Source organism: Apostichopus japonicus, chromosome 22, assembly GCF_037975245.1.
Source record: "Apostichopus japonicus isolate 1M-3 chromosome 22, ASM3797524v1, whole genome shotgun sequence".
Lineage (NCBI taxonomy): Eukaryota > Metazoa > Echinodermata > Holothuroidea > Aspidochirotida > Stichopodidae > Apostichopus > Apostichopus japonicus.
The window spans coordinates 21,865,651-21,877,758 of record NC_092582.1 but is presented as its reverse complement, the minus strand read 5'-3'; the positions used below and the strand labels follow the sequence as shown (position 1 = coordinate 21,877,758).

Sequence of the window (12,108 nt, the reverse complement as noted above, 5' to 3'; positions counted from 1 at the left end):
GCGGGGGGGGGGGGGGAGGGGAAGAAAAAATAACAATTTAAGAAAGGTGTGTGACCAGGTACGACAGTAACACCGTTGCCCTGGACAGAGTGTCATCACTGTGACCAGGTAGGACAGTAAGACCGTTGAGCTGGACAGTGTCTCATCACTGTCACCAGGTAGGACAGTGAGACCGTTGCCCTGGATAGAGTGTCATTACTGTGACCAGGTAGGACAGTAAGACCGTTGAACTGGACAGAGTGTTATCACTCTCACCAGGTAGGACAGTGAGACCGTTGCCCTGGATAGAGTGTTATCACTGTGACCAGGTAGGACAGTAAGACCGTTGAACTGGACAGAGTGTTATCACTCTCACCAGGTAGGACAGTGAGACCGTTGCCCTGGATAGAGTGTTATCACTCTCACCAGGTAGGACAGTGAGACCGTTGAGCTGGACAGAGTGTCATCACTGTCACCAGGTAGGACAGTGAGACCGTTGCCCTGAATAGAGTGTCATTACTGTGACCAGGTATAGGACAGTAAGACCGTTGCTCTGAACAGAGTGTGATCACTGTGACCAGGTAGGACAGTAAGACCGTTTCTTTGGACAGAGTGTAATCACTGTGTCAATAATTGTTGTCATCCTTTTTCTCTGCTCAGGTGTAATTTAGCTCCTGTGAAGATGTTCCAAGAAGATGCTGGCTCAAAAACAAACTTTACGACCATGAATCCGACCATCATAAATACAAGGTAATATCACCAGGCCTAAATTCTTCTGCCTTTTTTGGTTCCTTGCTTTAGCAAAAGGAACCTATGCAGTCAGGTTGGCGTGTGTGTGTGTGTATGTATGCGTGTATGTATGTGTGTGTGTGTGTGTGTGTGTCTGTGACACTTGCTTGGGTACGCTCTATCTCAATAAGGGAATGTTGGATTGAGGCCAAACTTGGACTATAGATCCACCATATGGAGAAGGTGTGCCCTATTGTTTCTGGTGCCCACAAAGGTCACCAAAGGTCAGTTATGGTCCAAAAACCGAAAATATTAAAACTGCAATAACTCCCAGTGCCAATGTGCGACAAGATTGATATTTTGGGACAAGTTGTGAACTGGTTAGGGGAGCATTTTCAAACTTAACGGTCATGTGATCCGAGGTCAACAAAGGTCAATTAATGATAAAAAACTAGTATTTTTGCGATAACTTGAGAACGAAATGTCCGTTAGGGTTGGGAGTTGCTTCAATGTAATCCAATTGTCGACCCGCACCTGGGTGACCCTTGACCTCAATTTGACCTCTGGTGACCTTTTTGTATTTTGTGGATTTTTATAGTTTTGATGCTATTTTCAGATGTTAAAGGTACCTTCTGATCATAAATGTCAATGGGTTGACCCCCGTGTGACCTTTGTGTGCGAAGTTATACGAGGTCAAAGTTAATTTTCAGACATTTAATGCAATAACTCCCAGTTCCAAGGTGTGACACGGTTGATATTTTTGGAGTAGTTGCAAATGGTATAGGGTAATATTTTCAAACTTAACGGTCATGTGATCCAAGGTCACCAAAGGTCAATTAATGATAAAAAACTAGTATTTTTGCGATAACTTGAGAACGAATTGTCAGTTAGGGTTGGGAGTTGCTTCTACGTAATCCAATTGTCCACCCACATCTGGGTGACCCTTGACCTCAATTTGACCTCCGGTGACCTTTTCGTGTTTTGGGGATTTTTACAGTTTCGATGCTATTTTCAGATGTTAAAGGTACCTTCTGATCATAAATGTCAATAGGTTGACCCCTGGATGAGCTTTGTGTGTGAAGTTATAGGAGGTCAAAGTTAATTTTCAGACATTTCATGCAATAACTCCCAGTGCCAAGGTGTGACAAGGTTGATTTTTTTGGACAAGTTGCGAATGGTATAGGGGAATATTTTCAAACTTAGCGGTCATGTGGTCCAAGGTCACCAAAGGTCAGCTAATGTTAAAAAATTGGTATTTTGGGGGGAGAAAATGGGCAAAGAAAACATGTTTGAATTTTTACAGTTTTGATGCTCCGTTTAGGTCTCACTGATCAAAAATGTCAATTGGTTGACCTACGGGTGACCTTTGTGTGTGAAGTTATGTATACAAGTTCAAAGTTAATTTTTAGACATTTAATGCAATTAAATCCCAATGCCAAGGTGTGACACGGTTGATAATTTGGGACAAGTTGTGAATGGGGTGGTGGAACATTTTCATACTTAAAGGTCATGTCATCTGTGGTCACCAATGTTATCATATCTGTTGACCCGCTTGTAGGTGACCTTATACTTCTTACATTTTCGACGCCATATTTAGATCTCAAAAGTGCCTTTTGATAAAAAATCCGATCACATTTTGTGATCACAAAAGTGTTGGCTATAGTGTTGGTTACTTTATGGGAACATGTAGGACCACAATTACTTGGACTATTTGAGCCCAATCTTGCTTGATAATATTATGTGTATTGTCATATACCCCAAGCAAGGAACCACAGTGCCCTTGGGCTCTTGTTTCTTCTGGTGTTGCAGTAACATATGTTAATAACAAATCCTGTTCCTTCAAACTTATATATATATATTTATACAGTTTGCCAATTTCGTATGACTTATATGCAGGTCTTTCACTCTGAAACCATTTGTATTGGCTGAGGTTACTTAATGTTGAGTAATATGCCTGATGGGTTTGTATGCCGGTACCATCGGCGTAGCCTTTACATTAACCTGGACCGACTACGTCAATGAGGAGACGCGCAAAAAACGTACCAACCGTAGAGGGTCATGTGACGTGCTCACTTGTAGCACTCAACTCTTATAGTACTCCTTGAATGGGTATTCTACAACAACCAATGTCATAATTTCATAGCTACCAAATTCCTAATAAAGCTACGGACCCCAACGTTTTCCGCAAGTTTATATTCGAAATTGCTATTTTGAGTATTTTCTTTCAAACAATCGAACTGCAGTTACACAATATGCATGTATACACAAGAAGCAAACGACAGGATTTGTTGTTCCTTGACAACACAAGTGTCCTTGCCGTTTTTTCATCAAAATAAGTGTGTCACTTGATACAGAAAGGAGTGACAGATGTTCGAATAGTAGCCAGGGTACGTGCACATCAAGCCTTTTCTGAGAAAGAGAAAGTAAATCTCAACTTCTTTATCATCCAAACCTTAGTTATTCTTGAATCTCTCGTAAATGCCCCTTCAGTGAAGTGTTCTGTTAACTCTGATCATTTCGAACCTACGAAGGGTTATTTAGTATGTCAATAGCACCTGGCAGCACGTCACATTACGCGCTATTGGTTGGTACGTTTTCCTACTGTGGAATGAGAGATCCAGATCATGTTAAATTATATCGCCCGTACCGTAAAGGTGAACATATGTTTTTTTGCCAGAGAATATGGGGCATGTTGAGCCCATCATGTTCCCATCAAGAGGTAGTAACATGCAGGCAGCTGTATACATTTAAAGGGAAAGATGGAAATTTGTGGGCTCCTCAGTGAATTGGTGCTTCAATTTATGATTCGATATTAAAAGGTCCAATGCCTCAACGTAGAACACCTCTTCCAGAAAGAAAAAAACCCATTTTGACCAAGAGAAAAGTCCAACGCTACAAAATGTGAATGAAACTGGAATGCCCATTATTAATCACTAAGTGCAAAAAGATATTTTCGATATTGATTTACATTCTATGAAATTATTAAATGAGCTGGGTTACCTTCACATAGTGTGGATCTTCAGCGTTTCTTAGAGGGCGCTGTTAAGTCGGTCTGTATCTCTGATCACTCTGGAACCTAATGCCTACATATCGCTTCAGCCCTTTTCTGGACGGAATATGCCCCGAAAAACCAAACACTTTGAAAATTGTGTATCTTCAAAACTCTTCTCGCTATAGACTTGGTTTAAGTGTTAGAATAATATTTTTTAGGGGGGAGGGTTGCTATTGATGTTTATTTCCCAAATTATGGTTTAAACTTTAATTTGATTCAAAAAGTGTGAAAATTCTCCATTATGACCTTTTTTCCAAACAATCTAGGCTCCACGTAGAAACAGGCCAGCACCTTCATAAATGTTCTAGAACAAGCCCAACACATAAAGAAAAACCACCCTACAAATATCAGGGCTAAAGAGAATTGATCATTTGAATTATCATCGTAATAATGCCCAAAACTAATCCAAAACCGAAAAAAAGTTGAAAAACTCTTCATTGTTTCAAAAAATCATATCTCGCGCACCCTGAATGTCGGCATAGCGCCACCAATCGATGTAAGAAATATTTGCAAAATGGCTACGGTGCAGGTATGGGTGTATATGTGTATTGTATATACGTGTATTGTTTATGTATTGTATATCCTGGAGGAGGGGGCCTGCCCCCAGTTCTTATGAAAGTTCTTATATCTCGGTCCTTTTTCAACCAATTTTCTAGAATTTTAGCCTCAAATGATGGGAATATTTTAGATAATACTATTTTAACATGAAATACACCAAAAACAAAAATTGTATTACTATTGGTAGTAGTCCCTATGTATTGCAAAATAAGATATTTGGGGACCTAATTTGCATACATGTTCTTATGAAAATCCTGATATCTCGTTTATTATTCATACTGAATGATTATGTATAACCTGCGTATATTCCTATTACCTGCCTCGTTATGCTGCAAAGTATTCTCTAGCCAGATTTTTTTTGCCATCTGATCATGTTTTATGATCTGTTCTCATTTTGCTTGATGCACTTTGCAGATACAATAACCTTGATGATATGTTTGACATAATCGAAATGAATTCTGATATCGGGGAACATCATGGCCTCCTGTGGGTCCCGTGTCTTGCCTACTCTGGATCTGATACTCTTTGTAAGAAGATTAGAGCTAAATATGATAGAACTGACCCTGTGATGGTCATAGGGCATCCAGATCATTATAGAAGTATCAAAACATTTTGGAAGAAACGAGATCAAAGTAACAGATTATCCACAGGTTTGTCGATTAATTATGCTATTCAAGCATCTAACTGTAAATGGTCGAAGGTCATTCTACATATTAAAGATGATTATCAAATTGTGATGAACCACATGTCTCAACTTTTTAGCTTCAGTTTCACTTCTTTAGCATCCTAGCTTAAAGGCATTGAAGACTCGCCCCAAACCGCATGCTGCCCTGTGAAAAAGTTAGCTTTCCGTTGCTTGCAAGTGAAGTTTATCTCTTGTCGCTACAAAATGCAGACAGTAATGAAACATGATACCTTGTTATCTTTAGCTGGACCTGAGATGTCCATCGCTGTATCGTTTGTACACTGTGCTGGGGTATTGACCGCAGCTGTATGTACTGACTGTACACCAGTGTCTAATTACCGACGGTAGCACGCTGTGTGTGTATTTTCTGGGATCGATGGTGGTGTCTAACACTTCTGTTACACCTCATTCGAAACTAGGTCAGATTACCGGCATTAGACGTCTTCACACCCTTTAAGGGCTGTTATTTCATTCGATGTGTGGTTATCGCAATTGTCTGTATCATATATACGTATGGGGCATAACCGTAGACCCATTTATGCGCTATATAAATAACGGGGTAATAATAATAATAATAATAGTTTCTGGGAGAGAGGTCAAAAGCTGTTTGTGCATGCATGCTTTAGTTTCATCTACAATATTTGTGTTGAAAAGCTTTGACGGTAATATCTTCAGAATTGGTAGGATTTTGCTATGTATGGCTAACCTGGCTTGTTATATGAACATGTTTATTGCAGACCTTCAGGAAGGTCAAAGGTCAGTGGTAAAACTAACCAAAAATATTCATTTTGCTATAACTCCATTAATTGGAAAGCAATATCTACAGGAGCAATATGTGATTTACAAGCTTTGTATTAATTTCTTTAATGTAATCTTCCACAGGGTTTTATCTCCTCAGCACAGCCATACAACTATGCGATGAGGTTCACCTTTTTGGATTCTGGCCGTTCGATGGCATAGTAGAAGAAAACCAATTAGAGAAAGTGCCATACCATTACTATGACGATTTGGAACGTTCAAACTTTCATACATTTAGTCGAGAATTCCACTCTCTGCTGAAACTTCACCTTCAAGGGGTGTTATCTTTACACCCCCATCATTGCCATAGGAATTAACCAAACTGATGTGATAGTTTATACTTAAATTTCAGACATTCGTGGATGACAAATCTGTGTCCGATAGAATAGCTAACAATGGAAGGAACACAATCTAAGCAGCATGGTGAAATTCACATTATTTTTTATATACATACCGTTCTTAAGATATTGATAGTTACAATTATCACAGTTTGTACCAAATTGTGAAGTTGAAGCAAACAGGTGTGATGCCATGCATAGTTGTACACTGACAACCAAATGCTTTGTTTTGCTTTAGTTTTGATTCCCCTATTTCGATCTTGGATGGGGTATGGTTCCAGTTGTACCTTAAATGACTCTTTCGATCTTGGATGGGGTAGGGTTCCAGTTGTACCTTAAAGGACTCTTCCGATCATGGATGGGGTAGGGTTCCAGCTGTACCTGAAAGGACTCTTTCGATCTTGGATGGGTTAGGGTTCTAGCTGTACTTTAAAGGACTCTTCCGGTCTTGGATGGGGTAGGATTCCAGCTGTACCTTAAAGGACTCATTCGATCTTGGATGGGGTCAGGTTCCAGATGAACCTTAAAGGACTCTTCCGATCTTGGATGGGGTCAGGTTCCAGTTGTACCTTAAAGGACTCTTCCGATCTTGGATGGGGTAGGGTTCCAGTTGTACCCTGCAGGACTCTCTCGATCTTGGATGGGTTAGGGTTCCAGGTGTACCTTAAAGGACTCTTTCGATCTTGGATGGGTTAGGGTTCCAGGTGTACCTTAAAGGACTCTTCGATCTTGGATGGGGTAGGGTTCCAGCTGTTCCTTAAAGGACTCTTTCGATCTTTGATGGGTTAGGGTTCCAGATGAACCTTAAAGGACTCTTTCGATCTTTGATGGGGTAGGGTTCCAGCTGTACCTTAAAGGACTCTTCCGATCTTGGATGGGGTAGGGTTCCAGTTGTACCCTGCAGGACTCTTTCGATCTTGGATGGGGTAGGGTTCCAGGTGTACCTTGAAGGACTCTTTCGATCTTGGATGGGTTAGGGTTCCAGCTGTACCTTAAAGGACTCTTCGATCTTGGATGGGGTAGGGTTCCAGCTGTTCCTTAAAGGACTCTTTCGATCTTTGATGGGTTAGGGTTCCAGCTGTACCTTAAAGGACTCTTCCGATCTTGGATGGGGTAGGATTCCAGTTGTACCTTAAAGGACTCTTTCGATCTTGGAAGGGATAGGATTCCAGTTGTACCTGAAAGGACTCTTTCGATCTTGGATGGGGTAGGGTTCCAGTTGTACCTTAAAGGACTCTTCGATCTTGGATGGGGTAGGGTTCCAGCTGTTCCTTAAAGGACTCTTTCGATCTTTGATGGGTAAGGGTTCCAGCTGTACCTTAAAGGACTCTTCCGATCTTGGATGGGATAGGATTCCAGTTGTACCTTAAAAGACTCTTTCGATCTTGGAAGGGATAGGATTCCAGTTGTACCTGAAAGGACTCTTTCGATCTTGGATGGGGTAGGGTTCCAGTTGTATCTTAAAGGACCCTTCCGATCTTGGATGGGGTAGGGTTCCAGTTGTACCTTAAAGAACTCTTTTGTTTTGTAAATTCCTATAACTCTACCCAAGCATCTCCTTTTTCATATATATTTCATATAAACAACAGAGTACCCTTGGATGACAAACAGTACCATTTGTCCTTTGCCAAATTGGTATTGTGAACATGTCATATGAGGGTCATAATTATAGTAGTATGTTTAACTAGTTAGTTTAGTGATACATCTGAGGATCTTACCTATAGTGGTCGGTGTATTAGACTTTATAGTCCAGTCACTTTAATTGATTTACCTCATTTGTTTAAAGGGTCATTTTTCAAATATTTAAAACTGTTGTATAGATACAACCTGCACTGATAGCAGTCTGTTTACATGGTCTGCCACATGTCGACAGTAATTTTGCGCCTTAAGTCATCCATTAAGGATGTATTAAGGTAACAGTATACCAATAAATGTGGTATATTTCTGTTGTAATTTTTCACAATTTGAAGTAAAAAATTTGATGTCAGTCTCGCAAAACATGAAGATTACGAAGAAAGGTTTTGTCAATGTTGATTGATGGCATACCACACCTTTTTGCTTCACTTTCTGTCAAAGTCATGCAGTAGCACTACTGGGCCTGCAATGCATATATTTGTCTCAGTGTGCATGTTATGTTAAATATTTATGATGGCACTATTGGGCTTGCATTGGTGAGATATTTCAGATCTTATCAGAGTGCGTGTCATGTGCGATCGGTATATATGGTGGCGCTATTTAGGATTCACTTGTGTTATAGTCCTCTTACAACATGATGATGCTGTAACAAGTGAACAATTTTCTGCAAAATGTTTCACTGACAACTTATCATATCTCGTTAATTCCACATGTTCTGAAAATTTTTCAAAAGTTAACATTTAAACATTTTGCAGAAAAATGTTGAATTGACGAGATACGATTAGTTGTCAATTAAACATTTGCAGAAAATTGCTCAATTGCCCAGATGGAATGAAGTGAACAATTAAACATTTGGCAGAAAATTGCTCAATTGCTCAGTTAAAGCAACTGAGCAATCTAACATTTTTCTAATTTTTGATAAGATATTATTTTGTTATCTAAACAATTTACTGAAAAATTTCAATTTATGGGGCAACGTTTTTCTTATGTTGATGGCACTTTTAAGCTTCCGTAAGCAAAGTAAGCCAGGGTGGTTTAATTGTCATTGTCTCAAGCTCAGCAGGAATGGTTGAGTATAGTCTATTGTCACAGTGGTATGCGAACAAGAAATAACGACACGAATAACTAGTTGAATTACACAGGTTATATTAGATCCTCATCTGGCTAGATATCTTACTACTGAATACAATAGGAGAAATTTCTTAATGCTCTTTGACAATGGATTACAGAGGATGGGACAGGAATTTACCTTTCTCCTTAAACGGAAGTTAAGGCTACTAAGAAATGACCACACTTAAGTCATCATTGGGTATGACACCACACTGAAGTTTACTTTATTGGTAGAGATATGATGTTCGTTGCAATGACAGATGAAGGGATTCTGTTGTACAGAGTTACTGTGGAGGTGAGAGTGTAAGTGATCAACTGGGACTTATAGAAATTGGAAAAGTATATTATTAATGTTGATTGCTTGTAAATAGAAACTGTTAGTCATCTTTCTGGTTAGTGTGATGTAGGAGGAATTCCATGTCTGTGCTACTAGCTAAGAGATTGTAAAGGTCAACTTAGGGTAAGTAGAAGGAGAAAATGCTCTCTGGTATGCTACTATCGTCATTTCATAACTTATTAATGGTTTCATATTGCTTATCCTTTTAGGCCTGTGTGAGAAGGGAATGAGGGGAGGGGTGTAAATCACTTGAAAGGGTAGTTTGTCATTGATTCACTCTCATAAATTACAGATAATAATTTGATTTTTTCTTTTCATTCTTGTGATGGGGTGGAGATGGTTTTTCTTTAAATGTCTTAGAGTTCGTTTTTTTTTTTTTTTTGGTCTGTCCATTTCTGTACTTGTACAATGTAACCATTGCTGCAATACCACAATTGGTTTTAGCATTTTCTGCTTTACATGTAGTAAATGTTCAAACTTGCCTTTCCATTGAATTTGTTTTGAAATATTTCATACGTTCAAGAAAAGTTTCTTGTACAATGTAATAATTGCTGCAATACCAAGATTGGTTTTAACATTTTTTTTGTGTTACATGTAAATGATCAAACTTGCCTTGCCAAACATTGTTATTGTTAAAAGAAATATTTAATAAGTTCAAGAAAGTTTCAAAGGTGCTTTCAAATAAGTTATATTTCTTTTTGTTGTCATTCGACCTGATTCAAGAAGTCATTCATATTTACTTGGAAGTATATTGGAATATATTATATGATTTCATATCAAACATTCATATAAACGTTCCAATCTGTACATTGGTATGTAATGATATTTTATATATATATATATATATATATATATATATTGTAATAATTCCTACATGAAATATAATATCCAGAATGTTGATCGGAATCATTCTTAACGAGACTGTCATTTTTGTGTAGTATACTAATTGTGCATATTGTGCAAATGTGGAAAACAAACCCCATGCATATTAACAGAACGTCCTTATAGAAAATGGATCTTGAATCATAAAACAAAAACGGTCTTGAAGGGAATCGACTTAAAATGACTGTTAATTAAAGAACAAAACACTGTTTTCCTTCTTGCCATTTTGCCATTCAGGTTTCCTGATAACAAATACTTTTATATAAGATGGTTAAATTGCTTTCCAACTGAATTCCTTTACTGTCTGCAACTCCCTGAAAGATTCATCCATAGAAGAACAACATGACATACAAAGACATAATAGCAGCAATTACGAAACATTGCCATATCGCACCTGCGTGACTGGTGATACTTTGTTATAAATACAACATTGCATAACTTTTAAACCAAGTACATCTTTCCATGCATGCTGCTTTGTATTGTGTATTCCAATAGTACATATCTTCATGTAGGTTTCAATTCTTAACAGAATTCTTTGCTTCGAAACATGTTGTCACTTAAATAATAATGATATGTTCAATGTACAGTGGCGTAGGAAGGTACTTTTGAGTGGGGGGCTGAAGACTGTTGGCCGGCCTGGGGGAGGGGTCTAAGGGGAGGGGGTGTCCCCCTCCCCTTTGGATTTTTTTTGCATTTCCAGGTGGCCTCAGATGCAATTTGGTGCAATATAGCACACTTCAACACCCACTCCATTTTGTAAAGAATTTTGCATTTTCACCTGGCCTTAGATGCAAGTTGGTGCTTCAAATGAGATTTTTTTCTCATTTGGAAATGAAAAAGGGGTTTTCTGACTTGCGGAGCGGGGGGGGGGGCGGAACGATACTTCCGCCCCCCCCCCCATATTTTTCACTGGGGGGGGGCTGGAAATATGAAACATTGTAAAAACTACCTCTAGAAGGGAAACTTGAAGGGGTCTCATGTTACACATGTGAACGCCTCCTACCAAGTGTAAAACAAATAGGGCAAAAAGAGGGAGAAGGGAAAATAATCTATTTCCAAAGTGTTTAGTATAATAGATCCCTGAAGAAAGGAAATATTTGTATGGTTCCTCTTTGTTCTTAATTTCATATTTCAAGATATTGAACACTAAATCAGTCACGGCCCATCTTTACTTAAGATCTTTGCTATTTTAGATTCGCCACTTGCAAAAGATTAATAATCGCGGAATACGATGAAAAGAAATTTAAAATGACCGTTTTTGCACATTTGATTTCGTGTATCAAAGATTAGGAAATTGCCGTTTTTGCACACGAGCCTTTTAAGTGACAGCGGTAACTATCATGTACCGTGTCTCCTGTTTCAATGTTTGTAAGACATCAGTGTGGTGACCCTTCTATACAGTGGGGTAGGAGCCGGGACACTGGGGACACGCGCACCCCCCCCCCCCTCTTTTTTCCAAAATAGCAAATGTGCCCTGACAAATGAAATGTGCCCGTTTGATGAAGAACTGTCTTTTGGATATCTTAAACCTTTGTTAATTTTAATATTTTATTTATTTTTAGTCTGTACATGCTAAGAATTTAACCGAGGTTGCTAAAGACTTTGTTCAAGGAATGAACACAGGAGGAATTTTTTCTGGAAAGTTCTAAATTATGGATGGACAGAAGTACATATGTAGGTTGATAGAGTCACGTGCACCATAATAGTATTGGTAGCATACTAATACATCAGATATATTTAAGTGATATGGCCGGTGTGTATCGGTTTATTGCATAACGAGTGGTAGTTGTGGAATGAGAAAGTGCCCCCCTGATGTTGTGCCCCCCACCACACGTTTTGGAAGCTTCCTACCCCCTGTTTCTATACGCTTCGTGGTTGTTTCATGTTAACGTAGTTCTTGTATGTCACGAACGGCACCAGTTTTGCCCGTACTATATTGTAAGAGAAAAGATATTCGCTGAGCGCGAAGAAAGTATTCATATCATGCTGATATCGAGGTCTAATA

The 12,108-nt window shown here is 38.9% G+C and overlaps 1 protein-coding gene across 4 annotated transcripts in view; it reads left to right on the top strand.

The window, feature by feature from the left end:
- The window catches only part of LOC139963849 (alpha-2,8-sialyltransferase 8F-like), a 49,520-nt gene extending 39,799 nt beyond the window's left edge, over window positions 1-9,721 (top strand). For all 4 annotated transcript variants that reach the window (XM_071965048.1, XM_071965049.1, XM_071965050.1 and 1 more), the window contains exons 6-8: window positions 640-729; window positions 4,733-4,968; window positions 5,886-9,721. In XM_071965048.1, coding sequence (XP_071821149.1) covers window positions 640-729; window positions 4,733-4,968; window positions 5,886-6,118 — 559 coding nt within the window. In that variant the 3' untranslated portion in view covers window positions 6,119-9,721. The remainder of the gene's footprint in view (window positions 1-639; window positions 730-4,732; window positions 4,969-5,885) is intronic.
- The last annotated feature ends 2,387 nt before the right edge of the window (window positions 9,722-12,108 follow it).